The 19,947-nt window shown below is 38.1% G+C and overlaps 1 protein-coding gene across 2 annotated transcripts; it reads right to left on the bottom strand.

Moving 5' to 3' along the window:
- Positions 1 to 1,987: 1,987 nt before the first annotated feature.
- LOC136218666 (uncharacterized) lies at positions 1,988 to 4,547 on the bottom strand. Of its 2 annotated transcripts, none has more exons than XM_066005698.1 (5): positions 4,220 to 4,547; positions 2,862 to 2,976; positions 2,672 to 2,761; positions 2,484 to 2,582; positions 1,988 to 2,393 (listed from the first exon to the last, which is right to left on the bottom strand). In XM_066005698.1, exons 1-5 carry the CDS (start codon positions 4,285 to 4,287, stop codon positions 2,280 to 2,282), a joined length of 486 nt encoding a protein of 161 aa, XP_065861770.1. In that variant the 5' UTR covers positions 4,288 to 4,547; the 3' UTR covers positions 1,988 to 2,279. The 2 variants fall into 2 exon arrangements, with proteins under 2 accessions (XP_065861770.1, XP_065861771.1); XM_066005699.1 differs by having other exon boundaries at positions 1,988 to 2,381; positions 4,220 to 4,540.
- Positions 4,548 to 19,947: the final 15,400 nt, after the last annotated feature.

Here is a 19,947-nt window from a genome sequence, read left to right as displayed (position 1 = left end):
ATGGGTGAACCCAGACATCCAGGCGCCCCCCGCGTCTCTAAGAACACCTCCGGCCGCGACTCTTCCATTGTTGAGGCAGGAGCCATCCGTATTCAACTTCACCACCCCATCCTTTGGCCTACTCCAACCAACAAGGTGAACCTCTTTATTCTGGGTAGACCTGGCAAGGGAATCCCCTTTGAAGCTCTCAGTAATCATAAGGAGCTTTTTCTAGAAGAACTCAGGTAAGTTCTGAATAAAAACAGTCTTCTCACTAAAAATCTCCTCGTTCCTCCACTTCCAGATTTGGTGACAAATAATAGCAAAGAAAATGTCACCATGCTCCATGTTAGCTAGTAACTTCCCACTAACCCCAATAGAGAACCAGTCATTCTCAGAGTGGGAAAAGAAGGAAGGGAGAATGTGGTGTGGGAGAACCTTCTTCCACACCTCTTTACTTTTAGAGCAGTCCCTAAGAGCATGGCACAAAGTTTCAACATGGCCTCTGCATCTACTGCAAGCTCCTGAATCCGCCAAATGTCGTCTGTGCCTATCCGAATTAGTAAGCAACCTATCCTTAACTCCCAGCCATAGGAAGCTCCTAATACGGTAAGGGATTTTAAGGGCCCAAATGGATTTCCAAGTATCCGAGAGAGGGTCGGATCTGTTGAGGGTAAAGGCTTCAAAGGCAGATTTGCAAGAATAAGCTCCATTGTTAGTCAGGGCCCAGCAATGCCTATCCTTGTCTTCCTCTTGATTACTAATCTTAACTCCCCTGATTCTAAGGAGAGTATCCAGGCTAAAGAAGGTGTCAAACTTTGACCAAATCCAGTCCCCATCAGAGTCCACCACATCGGCAATCCTCCAGTTGCGGATATTGCTAGGCGGGGGGAGCTACAAACATCTATAAGCGGTTTATCTCCGATCCAGGTGTCATTCCAGAAGCTAATGGACTTGATATTACCCACCTCCAGGCCAACCCCCGAGCAGAATTCATCAAACACAGCGCTAAGCCCTTTCCAAAGGAAAGAACAATTGACAACTCTCTCCTTAGGGCCCCCAAAGATTTTGTCCTTCCGATACTTACCACAGAGCAGACGATTTGCCCTTACCAGTTCTTTAACAAGTCCAGTTTTGATAATCGTGACTGTAACTATGTAGTTGACTGTAAGATCACCATATTCAAGAAAAAAAATAAAGATAAATTCTAAGCTAAAAGAATTGAGATAAATTACACTCATAATGACTTAACTTTATCTCAACTAACATTATGATCATTAAACTTCAAAACTTAAGATAAAACTCATTCAGCTTTATATTTCTAACATTATAGCCACTAAATTGCAATTAATGCCTCAAAATGATTGTCGATTATCTCAAAATGGAAAATTTCAAAAATTGATATTCCAAACAACTTTGATGTTTTAACTTTTTACGTTTTGAGATCATAAAACTTATCTCGGTGATGTTCAAAAACGGGAAAAAGCATAGTTCAAAAACTCGAGTTAGCTCATTTTGGACCACCTTCCACTTCTGAACCAGTTCTCGACCTTGAGCATAGCGATCCAAGTCTCGTTTGGTTAAGAGAGAGAAAATGAATATTTAAAAAGAGAGAACTCTGAGAATGGTAATTTTGAAAAATTAAAAATATGGTTCATGTTAAATATGATATTAAACAACTTTAATTCTAGGGCGTTTCCATTTTGAAATCATCAACGGCTACTTTAAGATGCTAATTAAAGTTTAATAACTATATGAAGTTAAGCAACTTTTATGTTACATTTTGAAGTTAAATATTTATTTTCAAAGTTTCATAGCTATGGATAGATGTAATTTATCCAAAGAATAGAATTCCAAATTCCAATCATGTTCATGTAACAAATTATTACTGTATTTACTGCAGTTGAAAAACATATTTGATACAAAATAATGGTTTAAGCTTATTGGAATGATATGATTTACATTACAAAAGAGCAGTCCAATTTGAGTCCTAATTAAATTTCGTATGTTTAGATAAATAGACTCAAATTATATCATAAACTTGGTAACATTATGAAATGAGGGTTCATTTCTACTTTTATCCTTTAGTCTTATTTTTTAAAATCCTCAATTTGGCCGTAAATGGCAGTCGAACAACCTCAAAACAACTTAAAAGACCTTTTTCTTTCTTTCTTTCTTCTTGGTAACTTTCTATCCGCTAAAAAAAGATAAATAAAAATACACGATACAACCATACAAAACTAGATCTCCGGCCAGAAAGCTAAATGTTGAAGCTTCGTATGTCTTCTATTGTCCCCTTTTTAAGTTGTCTTTGATTTAGGCGACTTTTTCTTCAGTTGTCTCCTTGGAATTGAGTTCTTCATCCCAATGAAGAAGAGCAATGCCCCAAACAATGCCAAGTTCTGCAAATCAAACTTATCGATCATTCATTTGGGATTCTCTAATTACTGTACTTCCTTTTATATTTTAAATACATACTCCAGCAATGAATTAGAGTTGCTTACTTGGGTGAACTTAATAAAAAGCTGATAAAATTCTTTCTTGTCAGCATCGTGATTGTAGAAGTCATACAATATCGGAGTAGCAATTGCCTGATGAAGAAGCTGCATAGGAAAGGAGTAACTTAAGTTAGACTGTAGGAGGCATTGCCATTGCCATTGCAATATTCAAACGAATTGACTATCATACAAACCAGAAGATAAGCTCCAAGGGAACTGCCGATGATGAATAGAAGGCCTCCTACCCCTTTCAACGCTATAGCAGCAGCAACAGCAACCTTCAGCTGCAAATAACAATCACCACAAGTGTTAAATATTCAAAATAACAGATACAAAGTACAAACAACAAAATAACTACTAATAGAAAAGTTCAATCTCACTCACTTCAAAAGGCGGCAGTTGAAATCCGGTATGCGTGGAGACATGTCCTGAGAAAACATCCAATTTTGGTTTCAAAGACTTTGCAGCTGACCCTCCATCAGTACCAAATTCGTTGAACCTACAAGGAAGAAGAACAATGGTCATTCTACATGATCCGGGAAGATAATCTGCCGATTACAACTGAACACACAATTAGAACAAACTAAAGCTCACTTCTTTAAATGTAAAAACTAATTAGGTAAACTGAATAAAAGAAATGGAATATGATCAACTCATTGCAAAAAAAAAAAAAAAGAAAAAAAAAAAAAAAAAACCCTTGAACTGGGAAGTGCCTAGCCATCATCATGTCATAAACAAACTTATTTGAAGCAATTACAGCGGCAGCAGTAAGTATCACTTCTTTGGAAGTGTTTACATGATGCCAGAAAAATGCATTTGCAACTTGTACGAATGTGTGTTGAATATATGTAGCTTTTTGCACCTTTAAGATAGCATTTTATCTACTTCAACTAAGAAGTGTGAAAATCTTCTTACTATATAGTATATTCTTCAAAGCAGGAGAATAACATTACTCATTGAATTACAAGCAATTCATATAATTAATAAAAAAATCTTTAGCAATAAGTTGAGAAATACATGCACCATTTAAATAAAATGTACAAAAAAGATCTACATTCTTTCTGTTGTTCTAAATTTTACAAGACCTACTTTTACTAAAGTTCTTAATTATTTTCATACAAGATTATATCAATGAACAAAAGAATCAACTAGCTAGGCATGTCTCATTGAGTAGTCAATGAAGTTGAACAACTAACCAAAAAAAATAAACAAAGGGTGCTGCCAAACTTGACCTTTCAACTAGACCAATCAAATTTCACAGATTTATCTGTTGCCATCCCTCCCTCAATTCAATAGACCATCAAAAGATTCAAAAAAACAAAGGATCCAAGTTGAATACTACAAGCATAGAAGACGTGGAATAAACTTAAACTAAAGACAACAAAAAGAAAATAGTGAGAAATATATGAATCAGATCCAAAGCAGCAACTAACGTCTTTAGATGGTCCCAAGAAAACCTCAATTTTAAACAAGAATATCCAGCAAAAGAAATTCAAAACAGAAAAACAGCATCTGAACAAAATCTAAATGATAATAAACTCAGCAGTAAACAACAAATCAAACTCAATAATAGACGAATTCAGTTGCTGCTCAATAATTAACAGAGAAGCTCGAAATTCAAGACGTAACACGCCAAATAAAATTCCCCAAATGCCAAGGTAGTTCCACCATTTTCATCTTTGATCTGGATATTAAAACCAAAATAAAACTGAAAAAGGAAAGAAGCGGATCTGAGTGCTTACTCTTGCCAAGCAGAGAGGATGAAGATAGAAGCGAAGAGAACTCTTCCAATGAATGAGGTGAAAGCCATGAGTGCCTCTTCAAAAGTTGAAGTCTAAAAACCGGACTTAAATCTTATCTGTGAAATTGTTGTATAAATCGGGACAGAGGAGAGATATTAAAGGAGGGAGGACGGCGCTTTAATTAAAATTACCAAGGGGGTTCAACTTTTTTTTCTTTTTGCTTCGGCGCCCAAAATGTCTGTCTGCACAAGTCTACGCGTGCGAGTATGAAAACAGATTTTAACTCCGTCCAGTTTGCTTTTTGGAGCCTACACGTCGACTGACCAATTAGTCGTTTCGATTTCATGACGTGGTGACATTTTATAGACACTTTCAATATTTTGAATTCACCTGAGGCTATTCTACAGTTTTAATTTCTTTTTGAATCTTAGTCGTGTTTGGACCGTGGTATTTCCGCTTTATTTTCTGGGTTTTTTTACTGGAGAAAATAAAAGGTTTTATTCTCAAGTTCGTGTTAAAAATAATTTCAATATCACATTTTTTTCTTTTTACAGTTTGTCGGATTGTTTGGTTCGAAGTTTGTGAGGTCCTTGAGATGGATTATCTGTGAATTAAAACTTTTTATATACGTTAAGATTCGAATTTGAGATCTAACTTAAACGACTTGAGATCTTTAATCACTCAAACCAACCTTAATTAATTATAATCATAGTTGCGAAAGGCGACCAAGGAGATCGCTTGAGGCGAGGGGCGGCCCAGGCGATCAAGTCACCGCCTTCTGTAATGGAAGGCGGACGAAACTCAAAAGGTGACCGCCTTTCCGCCGCATGCAAAAGGCGGTTCCAGGCGAGAGGCGATCGCCTTTGGATCTCATCTGAAATTTAGGTTAAAAATTGAAGTAACTGTAATTAGATGGTTCGTGCGACCGCCATAGAAAGGGTTTTTTGTCTCAGTTCGAAGACTCATCTCCTCCAGGCTTAATCCATCCACTTCGACAACTTCACTTTCATCTCCTCCAACAGCACCGTCGATCTAAAAGGTACATACTTCGACAACTTTACTTCTCTCTCTTCTCTGTTCTGTTCTAACTTCTATTTCTTACTTCATCTTCTTAGTTTCTTTTCTTCCTCTCTTACTTTTCTTGGTTCTAAGTGTTATGCTTCCCAAATTTTTATGACTTGTTCTAAATGTTATGCTGCTCAAATTTTTATGAAATTTTTGTTAAGTTTTTCCAAGTTTATTATTAGTTTTGTTAAGTTTATTATTAGTTATTAGTTCTAAGTATTATGCTGCTTAAATTTTACAGGCTTTCCATGAGTATTAATAATTCTAATACATCTAAAGCTACAAAAAGAACAGATTCTTGTTGGAAGTATGTGCAAGAGGTCAAGGCAAGGAGCTCAAACGATCTCATATACGCATGAATGATTTAGTTTTTGTGTTTTACAACTTTAGAAGTTAAAGTAGTCAATTTGAGTTATGATTTTATATTTTGTGTCTTTATAATTTTTTTGTCGCCTCACGTGCGAGAGGAGGTCGCCTCACCTCAAGGCGATATTTTACCTTTATTGCCTCGGCTCGCCTTTCGCCTTTTGCAACTATGATTATTATTATATATTCTTAAATAGTTAATAATAATCATAATTGAAATGGTGACATAGTGATGAATATTAGTGTTCACGGTTTAAGGACTCAAGGTTTGAATCTCACCTTTGTTAAAATTTATTTTATGACTTTATGCTTTTTCAATAAATTAGATTTATTTATGTAACAACTCGGTCCGGAGTGGGTGACTCGGAGGTAGAAGACATGTGCAAGGGGCAGCTCTAAAGGATTATGATGGGGCTAGGAATGAACTGAATCTCACATCAAAAATGAGGAGAGGGTGACTAGAGCGAATTAATAAGGTGAGAACTCAATACATGTAGACGTGTTTTAAAGCTGTGAGGTCCAATACGATGGATTCTAAAGCGTACAATATCTACATGGTATTGGACAAAGATTTTACAATTGGTATCACAGCGGACTCTCCATGTATGTGTGAAACCAGGCGGGAGTCGGTGAGCCTGTAACGACCCGGTCCGAAGTGGGTGACGCCGAGCTAGAAATCTGAGCAAGGAGCGGCCCTAAAGGATGGCGATAGGGACATGAATGAACTAAATCTCACATCGAAAATGGAGAGAGAGTGACCGCATCTTATTAATAAGGTGAAAATCTAATACATGTAGACGTGTTTTAAAGCCGTGAGACCCAATGTTATGGATTTAGGCTAAAACGGGCAATATCTACATGGCATTTGGCAAAGATGTTACAATTTAAGAGTGGGACTGTTGATCACTAAACTTTTATGGTTTTCTCAAAATGCTTATTCAACTTCAATTTATCTTAATAAAATTATTCAACAGTGAATTTTATCTCAATAAAATCATCTTGACGACATTAAGAACAAAAAGACACCAATGAAGTGATGTGGATATCATATCAGCAATAATCAACTTTACCATAGACCGACACAAGACGTGGTAGCCACCTAGATGACACGTGGCTAGCACGTGTCAGCAATTTTTATTTAAAAATAATAATATTAATTTTTAAAAACATTAACTCAAATAAAACTCTCCTAAGTTAACCCCTTACTATACCATAGTTAACCTCCATCGTATTTCAGCATCCCCTTACTACCACAGTTAACATCCACTGTATTTCAGCATGGACACCTAAAATCCAAAATACCAAATAACATTTTCAATTCTCAAAACCTAACCTAATAATTTCAATTCTCAAACACTAGATGACACTATCGATTTCCGATTTAATTAAACGAATATGTACTGATTCCTTTGGTGTTAACTATGGTTAGATAATTAGATAGGCTGAGTTAAGTAATTTAGGTTTTTTTAAAATATAAAAATCATCGACATGTGGCGTAATGTGGCTGTCACGTGTCAGACACATCAACAATCTGATTTGAGTGTGGCTGGCGTGAAAGTCACGTTATATTTCCAGTGTCTTTTTACTTTTAAGGTTGTCAGATTGACTTTATTGAGACAAATTCAAAGTTTGATGATTTGATTGGGACATATTGAAGTTACGTGACCATTTTTAGACAACCATTTAAAATCAGTTACCAATGGTTCATTTAACTCATATGAAAGTAGATAAAAATATTTTACATTTCATGTAGGAAACATCATACTACCTATACATATAGACAGAATATCTGTATAGGCAAATACAAAAATAAACTCCAAATAAATGAGAAACAAATAAACCTAACATATTAGTCGATCGATGACAAGTTTTATTTAATAAAGAAGAAAAAAATAAAGCAAAGTACGCTTTTATCTACCTGATAAAAGCCGAAAGAAAACCTCATACTTGGACGAAGAATAAGGATAGTAATAGAGTGGAGATTCTTTGAAAGTCGTGGGACCCAAATTGACGGGGTGAAGAATCCCTTATGTATTTGAGGATGGAGAATAGAGACGGATATATTTTTTCTTTGAAGCTAAAACATAAATGGAGTAGTACTATTTCCGAATCGTGGAGATCAATGGAAATTTTCAAAAAAATACTTGAGAGGATCCCATCTAATTGTATATTTATTTTTTTCAATCATATTATATATATATATAAAAATATCGCAGTACAATACAAAGTAATGGTAATTGAATTTTTTTTTTTTTTAAGAAAGTAATGGTAATTGAATTAAAAGTTATTGAAGAAAGCAATTAAAATCGATCAAGACCAATAAATATTAAAAGTAATCTTTTTTTTCCTAATTAATATTTAGAATGTAATTAAATATATTTTTTTTTGTGTTGGAAGTGATGTATAATGCACATATTTTTATATTGTATTTATAACATATAATTTGGTATTTTCAAGTCACCTTAATAAATTTATACAATTTTTAAAGGTACCCATAGATGGATAATACTCATTGAGAAATAATCTATATATATAGTTAAATTGTCAATATAAGTAGAAATAATTCTGATTATAAAAAAAATCTGATTATAATAAATAGATTTTCTAATTATAACAACTGAAAATAATTGATAGTTAATGAAATAAAAATACAAATATCAATGAATAATCCGTGAAACATAATATGATTATTCAAAACAAAACACTATTCGGAGGTTGCTCATTAAATAATGTACATCAGTCAAATTACATTTAAGTAAATATAATCAGAACAATTATATTAATGAGTTTTTTTGGTTAATATCACTAGATAATTAGTAGTGGTGAAACTTTTAGTCTAGTAGATGAGAATTTACTTATGACTAAAGAAATTATAGATTCGAATTATATGAGGTGAAGTTTTTCCTTTATCATTTAATATAATCACGATTATACAAAATTAAAAAAAAATAGAGAACTAGTTAACAAGTTCTTTTAAAAAAATTAAATGATTATGTTTTTTATATCTAATATCAAGCAATTATAATTTGGCCACGTAGAACCGCAGACATCCGAACTTACCCTTTAAAGCTATAATGTGTAGCATCTCCTAGCATAAAATACAGCAAACATATTAGAAGATTGTCTCGGGAAGTCTCGTTAGACCCCATCAAGAATCCAATCGTTGCCATAGTTACTCTCGGTACCAGGAATCATGAGTCAAATGGCTTTGAGAGATATTAGGCCTCGATATCTCGGCTCACTCCCTTCTATCAACAGGAGACACATGGCTTGTTGGTCCCTTATGAGGTAAGATTAGTTCCAAAAGGGGGGGTGAATGGAACTATTGGTTAATTTTAACTTTTTACGAAATTTCTCACTTGGCATTTTAATGGCTTAGCACAGAGGCAAGCTTCGGAGTCAGAGGCAAGTTCAATTTACTGAGTTGATCAGTCTACTGAGCTTGATTCCTCTTCTGATGAATGCGCTCAGAGGACAACTCTTTTAGTAAACCTTCTAACTTCTCAAAATTAATAGTTTAGTACGCGTTTAATAGTCAGAGCTTATGTGTTAGATAAATAAGTTAGAGCAAGCAATATAATCAGAGGTGATAAAGGCAAAGTTAAGAAATACGTTACTCGGCAGATTTATACTGGTTCGGCCTCTCACCTAGGTCCAGTCCTAAGATTACCTTCTTCTGAGTTTTAATCTACTAAACCACTCTTTAATGGGTAGAGCACAAACTTTTATACAATAGATAGGGCTTTTGTAAAGTACCTTCCTTTACACTCACACTCAGCTATCTATCTCTCTAGTTATTTCCCTATAACCAAAGCAAACAATAAAGCTTCTGATTTACAAATAGAAAATGGATTCTAATATAGAACACAGTTGAAGTACTATCTCTCTATTGGAATTACACAAATATTGAAATGAATGTGTATTACAGTATTGCTTTAGCTTTTCACTTGAAGTTTTTTCTCTTTTCAACTTATGGTCGTCAGTTGTGAAGAGTTTGGCATTGGCCTTTATAGTAAAAGCTTTGGGGAAGATCCATTTGAAATTCAAACTAGTCGTTTGGACAGAAACAGCTTATGTCATTGTCTACTTCTGACTTCTGTGCCATTTATCCAAAAGGTTACCATTGTCGCAGTTTGGCTTCTATCTCTTGAGCCACACATTCTTCTGAATTTGGTGTAGCAGGCTTGCAATCTGCATTCTTTCCATTTTTGGATAATAAAGAGAGATGTTGGGGGGACAGGGCTTCTGTAGCTTGTCCTTTTTGCTAATTTAGGAATGGCATGATTTGACTCAATGTCAACGCCTACTTTATCCTAGTTGTAGCTTCCGGGCTTTCGAATTCTGGGCTAGAAACAAGGCTTAGGCTTTTAATCATTCTAAGGCCTTTTTTATTTGCCTTTGATCTAATGCTTAAGTTGTAATCAATATTCAACAAACTCATTAGCATAAATCAAACTTAAATTAATTTTGAATTTAATATGTTGGGGATCTAATTTCCTTAGTAATTTAATTTTTTTTCATAATAAAAAACTCATAGAAATTGTGGTTAAACATTCTACCCCTTTTTGAAGGTGACAAAAACTTTCAGAGAATGAAAAGATTTCTCTTACTCCCACCAAAATCGTTGAACTTACTCTTCCTTCTGGATACTCCCCCATAAGGGTTGCGCTGCTAAATTTTGCTAACGTGAAAACACTCAGAAGTGTTAAAACGTTTAGTAGCAAAACTTTATTCAGAGTTTAAGAAATTAACATATTTCGTATCAGAGGCAATCATACATCAAAGATACAAAATTATGATCAAATTTTGATGTAAGTTAGTGTTTAAATATTTTCTGAATGTTGCTAAGTTAAGATTATCAAAGCATGGCATCGTGATATTTAAACATTTTAGAAGTAAAAAATCTCTAATAATAACGTTTCAGCGTTATATTTAAATATTTTCTTAATGTTGCCAAATTTTTGTAAACAATGTTCGACTATAGGGCACGTTGTGTATCAATGCAAACAAACCTTTGATAATAACGTTAAAATCATAATGATACAACAGTAGTTTCTATTACGTCAAAATTTAAACACGTAATTGCACCGTAAACGTTCCACGGTTCAATCTGAACCGGAATTAGATACTTTTGATGGACAAAAGTCTAATACTCCAATGAATAACTCATAGAATTGGACAATATTAAAATTTGGAAAAAAGTTCGTGATCAAAGTAATGATTGTTGGTCCCGTGTAACGTAGTATGATTAGTTCCAAAGGGGGGTTAGGAACTAATGTAACTTTTTCCCTTAATAATGCTGACTTAATTAAATGTTTGATAATTTAACTCAACTTTAGGTCAGCAAGGCTGAGTGAGGTATGAGCCAGCTTTAATCAGATACTGACTAGAGCTGTTTCAATTGTGAGTTGAGAAGTAACACTTTAGGTCAGCTTCCAACTCGGTACTCTGATTGCTCAGCGTCGGCTTATACAAATTATTAACTGAGCAATTTAAGTAAGCAACACATACAAATATATATATCAAGAGAAGGGTTAGAGATTACTCAGCAGACTTATCCTGGTTCGGCCTCACCGCCTACGTCCAGTCCCCAGAGTCCCTCCGGGCTTTTCCAATCCACTACTGAGCTCTTTAAAGGTAGAGCACAAACCGTTTACAACAGCAATTGAGTATGCAAGAGTACTGTCCTCTATTCGTCTACTCAATCCTATCTTCCATTGAACACTATAACCGAGTGCTCAGATTTTCTCTACCACTGAGTACTATAACCGAGTACTCAGCTTCACTCTACTAACCTTTACAATTGATACAAAATTATTCTCACAAAACGAAAAACACTTTAGATGAATACAATTCACTCTAGACTTTTACACAATGATTGGAATTTGGTGTAAGAACTTGCTTTTTCTATTCAGACATCTTTTCTTTTGGAATTTTTGACTTAGTGAAGATTTTGCTTGTCTGTTTCTCTTGTATGTGTTCGGCAATGATCCAAGTGATGAGCTTGTCTATTTATATTGAATTCTGAAGCTTCAATGATTTGAAATCAGACATAACCGTTGAGAGAAAACGGTCTTCTTTCGTCATTCATGAGGCAGCTTCCAGAATCGCAGGCCAATCCTGTCTTCTGATTTGCATAGGAGGCAGGCTTGTCAGTTTCGTCTTCTTGCGCCAGGTTCGTCTTCTAGCGCCAGGTTTTTCTTCTAGCCAAAATCCAGACGGTCCATGCACCTCGAAAAGATCCTTGATCATATTTCCGAGGCTTCTGATTTGTTGCAGAGATTTGTCGGACCTTGTCTTCTAGTAAACGGATCATTGGTGCTAACTTGATCTTTACTCAGCTTGACTTAGTGGCGTCTTAAATTCAGCTCAGCTCGACTTCGCAGCTTCGCCTTCAAGCTTTTCTAAAGAAGACATTTCTTCTATAACACTGATTTGTATTCCACTCAGCTTCTGCTGTGTGATCTTCTTATACTGACCTTGTTCTGTCTTTCTTTTTATGAACACTTAGTTCTTGTTTTAGTCAGTTTACTTACTCAACATTGAACAAACATATTAGTACAATTAAATCAAAGCACTTAAATTTAATTGTCTTAATCATGGGATTAACTTAAATAATTTTTTCAAATCAAAATCATGTGGAAAGGTGTTTCAACAAACTCCCCCATTTTGATGTTGGCAAAAATATTTAATTAAGGAACTCAGTGTTGAGCATCCCTCGTGATTGATGACCTTTTTATTCTTCTGAGATTACTCCCCTGTAAGGGTTGCTTCTGTTGACTTAGTTCAACTCTAGACCTTCTAAGATCTAATTGAGTGAATCTAAGACTTAAGTCACTGACTTAGTTCAATTCTAAACCTTCTAAGATTTAATCGAAAAGAGCCTAAGGTCAGCTTCCGAAGAAGGTCAATACTTGGAACATATGGTCATTACTCAGTTTTGATACTTATCTATTCTAGGTATCAGAGATATTATGTTAAGTTCAGGTATCAGAGTTGGATTTATCAAAGTTGGGGTGTACTGAGTATGATTTACTTGTTTAATCTTTATGTTCACAAGTTTTAATTTGTTGTTCAATGAGTGGTCATGTGTTCAATCAGCATATAAACACAGCAAGTAAGCATCACATAAATATAATCAGTTTGGATAAAAGATGCTTATATATTGAATTACTCAGCTCAACAGGAACATGCCATAAAACATAAGTTACAAGCTACGACTATAGACTATTGCTAGTTCTATTTCTTGATATTGGCTTGAACTTGATTTGACTTTGGTTTGGTTTGGGCTGTTCGTTGTTGTTGAGTGTGGTGCTCGGGATAGCAGAAGTTGAGCCGGGAGGCTTCTGCTGAGTTCCGACAGCTGGTAGTTTGGCTTTACCTTTCTCCCCCAGTTTCTGATAAGTTCCGACAGCCTGCTTAGCTTGGCTAGCTTGGCCTTTCCCCCCCCCCCCCCCCATTTTGCCAGCATCATTTGATTGAAGGGGAGGTGCAAGGAACTGCCCTTGTTGAACAGCACGAGTCAGTATGGATGAATAACGTTGCATGTGACCCGTACTCTCCCTAAGACCTTTAAATACTTACACGCCATCAGCCATACTTGAAGCGGGGATCTTCATATTGGCACTAAGCATGCTGAGTAGGTACTCAAGTGACTTCCCAATCCAAGTGATTGAGTATGTCATTCGCGCATAAGATTGATGGTACATCCTGAGCATCGCAGTATCACACGACTGACATTGAGTATTGATGTGTCGGACATGCGCAAGTGTTAACCTGGTGCAGTGCAAAATATCATTGGTCTTAACCTGGTCAGTATCCATTTCCTCTTTGCTCAAGTTGAGTAAGCGTATAGCTTCGCCAATTTTTTCTATGGAGCATTGAGAAGAGGAGGAGATAAGTTCATGAGCCCCATTTAGCTCGGCAGTCAGCTGGGTAAAATGCTGAGTGACCTCAGCAGAAGTGGCGGATGATGAGTTTGCTGCAGTTAGGGCTTTGATTTTCCCTTCGATGGAGTTTATATGATTGACCATCATCAGCTGAAGTTCGGCCAGCTTGACCATAAATTCCTATTTGGGCTGCTGAGAGACTAAGGAAGTCATGACACTCATCAGTTCTTTGAGACCCTTAAGTTCGGTCAGAAGTTGAGTGACAGAGGAGAATTGAGTTGGCTCAGTAGGAATAGACCCAGCAGCATCGGCTTGAGACTGATCTATGGCTTGAAGAAGCATATGTGCTGAGTTGATGATTCGCCGACCTGACTCAAAGGCATTGAGAAAAGTGTAAGAATCATCTTCAGTTTGAGTGTGCATAGTCTCAGGGGCCGTTTCTTTGTCAGCACCGGATGGAGGAGGTGTTTGGTGCTGCCCGGAAGTAGAAGGGCCAGCTTGATCAGTGGCTGCACTTTGTTTAGTTAGGCTAGCAGCAGGAGCTGACCGATCTAGGAACTGCTCAGGAGAGGATGGAAGTATTTGCTCAGCAGCGTTATTTACCTGCTCAGGGTCAGTCTAAAGTTGAGTCGGGATTTGAGGTTGAGGCAACTCAGCACTGTCTTTAGCAGGTGGAGTTTCCTTTGCTAACTCTTGATGTTGAGCAGCAGGAACTTTGAGCACTTGCTCAGTTGAAGGTTGAGTGGAAGTGTCGGTAGAAATGGGACCCTTAGTGGCTTGTTCCTCAGCTTTAGAAACAGAGGCTTGTTTTTCTTTCACTTGGTCTGGAGTGGGCTCAGTGATGGTGGTGAAGAATTGAAACTGGAGCCCAGTTAGGTCTGTGATTGGGTCTCTCAGAGGTGATTCATCCAACAGATCTATCACGCTGGGCTTTAGAGCCTTTTTCTTAAACCTCTTGTCTGCACTGCCCTTTGAAGTTCTGGTTGGAGGAGAAGGGTCAGCAATAGGAGAGTCAAGTGACTCAGAGGAGAAGTTGAGTCCTAAGTCAGCATAAAGGTTCTTCTCAACCTTGTCCTTCACTGGAGACTTAGCTCCTTGCTCATTAGCTTGCTCAGCAGCAGCTGTGTTGCTCGGCTCAGTAGACCCCATTTTATCATCTTGAGGTTGTTCCTCAGTATAGTCTTGTTCTTCCTCCTGATCACATGGAGTCTTTTCCAAATCGATCTCTTGAGCTCGCAGGAAATGAGAGTCAGTGGGAATGACGAAGTCGATGGGGTTGGCTTCTAATGGTGTCATCCCAAAGTTCTTCTTCCTCTTTAGGGGTTGCTCAGGAGTCTCCTCACTCTCTTCATCAAGGTCAGCTCGTTCCTTCCTTTTCTCTGCTGACTCTGCCTTCTCTTGTGCAGTTTTCTTTCCACCAACCACTACCCTGATTTTCTTGGCAGTCTTGGTAATCTCTTTGGTGAGTGGGGTTGAGGATTGGTCAGCTTTTCTTTTTCTGTCCTGCCTAGTTCGCTCAGCAGGTTCTGTGTCAATCACAACTTTCTTTCCTTTCTTTGACAACTCAGCAGTTGTCACTTCTTCATCATCCTTAGCAGTTTCTTCTTCAACTACTGCCCCTTTTCCTTTCTTAGGCTTGATAGGCTGACTGTGGGCCAGACTGAGTAGGATGCCTGTAGTGATCTCAGTACCTATCACACTGATTTCTTCCTTCAGGCTGACCTGGTGATCCTGAAGGATTTTAGTGATTAGGGAGCCCATCCTGAGTATCCCCGTGCTCCGTTGAAAAGCCCCAATTAGAAAGACGGGCATGTTGAGCGGTTTGTAGTTCAACATGTGCCAGATGAAGCACTATTCGAAATTTGAGGCTGAGGAGGAGGCGTTGATCTTAGGAAACAGGTAGTTGGTCAGAAGGTAGTGTGCATGCCTTTAAGTTGACCCATGTTAGTACTATAGATTTCACCACTGTGATTCTTGGGTTTATAGAACGAGGCTACGTACTTAACCTTCTTATAATCATTTGTGCTGTGTAGTTCAGCACCTTCTGCTTTAAGCTTTAGCAGGGTTGCTGATAGGGGCGTTTCGTCCCTATCTTTTAGCGTGATTTACGGTTTAATTTTAGATGAAATAAATAAGTTTAATTGCAAAAATAGAATGTTTTAATAAAATAACGAAATAAAAATAAATTCCATACTTTCGGTTAATTTTCCTTATTTTTAATTAAATTAGAAAATAAAACGTCAAGCTAACTTGGCTCTCGAGAATTGTATTTCAGGCACGAGCAAGGAGCAAAAATCCTCCGACATACGCGGGGCGTATCACCCTCCACACGGGGCGTGGAACACATTGTCAGAAATAATTGCTCAATCCGCAGGCACCACGTGGAACTTACCCACTGCCACGCGGGGCGTCCTACCTTCCACGCGGGGCGTATGAGCAATGATAAGCAATAATGTCTCAATCATGAATGTCAGACTGCAAGATCTTCTAAGTCAACTGACAATACGCGGGGCGTACAACCATATATGCGGGGCGTGTATGGGAAGTTCTTCAGTCCAAAAAACCAGAGACTTACTTACGCGAGGCGTGCTTCAGCTATGCGTGGCGTAAAAGACCCAATTCAAGCAATAAAATCTCAGAAACTCAACCACGTGAGGCGCACCCTAGTCTACGTGGGGCGTGGTTGAGACAACAAGATCTAGATTTGGTCCAAATGCAGGAAATTTCTGACGGAATGGGCAAATACGCGGGGCGTCCCCCACCATACGCGAGGCGTGTCATGGGAAATCTGCAGAAAATCATGTTCCTCCATGCTTGCACCTTGTAAAATTACAATTCTACCCCTAGCTTGATGTGTATAAATAGGAGTGACTAGCACTCATTTAGTAAGCTTTTGGAGATATACAATTCTTGTTATAGATTAAGCTCTTGTTATATAGTTTTAGATTTTATTTTACATAGCAAAACTCTATCACCTTGAGAGCTTGTTCGTTGATTCCGGCATTCCTTCAAAGTTCCGTTCCATCTCCATTCACCAAGCTCGAAAGCTCCACCTCCAAGTCCTAAGAGACGACCTTGAGTCCGGTTAGATAGTTCCGAGGGTGGATTCTTCCCTTTTCACTTGCTAATTAGCTTGTACTCTTCCTATGTACTAGGCTTGGTTGTATTCCATATTTACATTCTCCATATTTATAATTTATGATTCACAATCTCTTTTTCTATATATGTGTTGATGTTTGTTACTTGTTTTGATACTCGTAATTGATTATTGTGTAGGAGAACGCGATTTCCGACGCCATTCGGGCTATCTTTAGGGATTCATATAGGTGTTGCCTTACCGGAAGTGACGCTCCGGAAACCATAGGAATTGACAAACCACGGGACTTACGGGCCCTAATTTCTGATCCCAAACATTAGACACGCCTTGACTAGGAACCACGTAGTCTAAGTACTTCACGGATCGGTCACACCACACGTAGTCGTCATTGCAAGAGTAAATCATTAACCGTACGTATATTGGGAGTCATTGTTTATCATATTTATAACTTATCGCCATCCATATCATTTCGTAGAGTTTTTGTTATATAAATTTGTCTCACCATAGTTAGGAGTAGTTTGTAGTTGTTCCCCGAATCAAGTCAAAGTATTCACCGCTTAGATAACGTATAAAACCGAGTCGTTTAATACTTGTAGTTATAAATCCCGTGGATTCGATACCCGGTCTTAACCGGATTATTACTTGATACGACGGGGTACACTTGCCCCTAAGTAGTAGCGTCTAGTAGAGATAGAGCATTTAGGAAGATCACATCCATAGTCGTAATGCACTTATCATAATATATTTTTAGGGCTCTACCGGACACCCATCAAGTTTTTGGCACCGTTGTCGGGGATTTATAATTTCTTGCAATATTAGACAAAAACGTTTTATTGTTAGTCTAAGCATATTTTTTGTATAAATTGTCTATATATACTTTTTATATATACTTTTTACTAACAACATTCTTTCTTGTTTATAATTTATTTCATTTATTTATTTTATGCACACCCAATCCCGGAGTGATACTCTCATTCCTATTGATCTTGAAATTGAACGTACTCTTTGTAGGATTCGGAGAGAGAAAATGGCAAACCTCAACAATGAAGCTAACCAGCCCGAGGTAAACCAAAGGCCGCCAGCGCAACCCATGAATAACAACCGCAATGGTGGAGGCAATGACATGCATTCGATGATGGAGATTCTTGCTCCGCATCGCCCTCAAAACCGCAATGGAATCATTGCCTCCACCATTCCGACCGACACATATGAAATAAAGACTAGCATAATCCAACTAATCCAACAACTTGGTCAATTCGGAGGGGAACCCCATGAAAACCCTAACGAACACCTTGATAAATTTCTTATGTGTGCCGAAACTTCTCGGCACAACGGTGTTTCGGTTGAGGCCATCCAACTAAAGTTGTTTCCTTTCTCTTTGACAGGACAAGCGTTGGAGTGGTTGCACTCGTTGGAGGCGGGATCGATCACATCATGGGAGGAGCTTGAGAAGGAGTTCCTTTCTTACTACTTCCCGCCTTCCAAAACGGTTAAGTTGAGGAACGATATCATGTCCTTTAGGCAACTTGAATGCAAGGCTCTCCATTCGGCTTGGGCTAGGTTCCGGAAGTTGCTCCGAAACTGCCCCCACCATGAGATCCCTAAGCATGATTTGGTAAGTACCTTCTACCATGGTTTAACTCCCACTAATCGTGTAACTGTTGATTCTTCCGCAGGTGGGGATCTGTTTCGAAAATCGACAAGCGAGGCTTACGAGCTCATCCACGAATTAGCTAGGAAAAGTGTCCAATGGCAAGAAGATCGGCTTGTCGGACCCTCGCGACATCAAACTTTTTCCGTAGAAGACGAGGCTCCCAAGATCTCTATGATCGAGATGAATAAAAAGCTAGATGCCTTAATGGCGCAATTGAGCCTCCAGAATACAGCACATGTCCTGATGTGCTCACATTGCGGTGGTGACCACCATGGTAAGGATTGTCAAGCCGGAAGCCCTTTTGCCGGTGATGCCGAGAGCGTAAGTTAAGTAGGGGGACAACCGAGGTATAATTCTAATTACAACTCCTTTCATAACTCGAATACTTATCACCACCGTAATAATAATAATAACAACGGATGGAGGCCTCAATACCAACACCCGAATTTGTCTTACGACAACAATCAAAAGGTGTCGAAGCCCCCATCCGGACTCCATAATGAGTTCAGGGAGCTCAGTTTGGGCCAATCCCCCAATGCCCACGAAGGACAAAGTTTTCAACCTCCTAACAATGCGCAAGACTCTACGGTAATTAATCTCCTCAAGGAGATATCTTCCCGTCTTGCTGACAATGAGGCTTTTTGCAGGGATTTGGGACATCAAGTGGCCCAATTAAGTCTCCAACAACAAGAGAGACAATATGAGTTTCTCCCGACTAACATCGAACAAAACCCGAGACCCAAGAACCGGGAGAGGGCACAAGCAATAACTCTCCGTAGTGGTAAGGGTTTGGAACCACCGGTTCCAAAGGCGACTCCAACCGCTCCAAAGGTAAGTGACGAACCGGAAGTGGTAAGCAACCCCGGTTCGGATCCAAAACCCATGACTTCCTCGGATAAGAATAAGAATGTATGTGATCCAATTGGGGCTTACGTACCGAAGCTCCCTTTTCCGCAACGACTTAAAAAGGAAAAATTAGACTATCAATATGGCAAGTTTTTGGAAATCTTTAAGAAACTTCACATTAACATCCCACTTGCGGAGGCATTGGAACAAATGCCCACCTATGCGAAGTTTCTTAAGGAAATCCTCGCCAAAAAGAGGAAGTTAGAACATAACGAAACGGTAGCGCTTATGGAGGAATGCTCCGCGATTATAACGAATAAACTCCCACCTAAACTCAAGGATTTAGGAAGCTTTTCTATCCCATGCACGATTGGTAATGTTGAGTTTAGTAGAGCATTATGTGATTTAGGTGCTAGTATCAATCTAATGCCTTTGTCTGTTTTTAGGAAGCTCAGCTTGGGAGAGCCAAAGCCTACCAATATAACGTTTCAATTGGCTGATAGATCCATTGCTCGGCCAAAAGGAGTTGTGGAGGATGTCTTAGTGAAAGTGGACAAGTTCATTTTCCCCGCCGATTTTGTGGTGCTCGACATGGCGGAAGACGATTCGGTATCGATCCTCCTAGGACGACCATTTTTTGCGACGGGTAGGACTCTCATTGATGTTCACGAAGGTAAGCTCGTCCTACGGTTGCAAGATGAGGAGGTAGAGTTTAACGTGTACAACTCCATGAAATTCCCGTCTCATACCATGGAGGATTGCAACTTTTTAAATTCCGTAGACTCTATTGATCTTTTTATTGAGGATTTTT

Source organism: Euphorbia lathyris, chromosome 2 (genome assembly GCF_963576675.1).
Source record: "Euphorbia lathyris chromosome 2, ddEupLath1.1, whole genome shotgun sequence".
Classification (NCBI taxonomy): Eukaryota; Viridiplantae; Streptophyta; class Magnoliopsida; order Malpighiales; family Euphorbiaceae; genus Euphorbia; species Euphorbia lathyris.
This window is presented reverse-complemented; position numbering and strand designations above follow the sequence as displayed.

Coding starts and splice junctions, on each gene's coding strand:
- LOC136218666 (XM_066005698.1), bottom strand. CDS start 4,287: ATGGCTTTCACCTCATTCATTGGAAGAGTTCTCTTCGCTTCTATCTTC. Junction 2,762..2,861: donor TTCAACTGCCGCCTTTTGAA/GTGAGTGAGATT, acceptor TGTTATTTGCAG/CTGAAGGTTGCTGTTGCTGC. Junction 2,394..2,483: donor TTTTTATTAAGTTCACCCAA/GTAAGCAACTCT, acceptor ATGATCGATAAG/TTTGATTTGCAGAACTTGGC.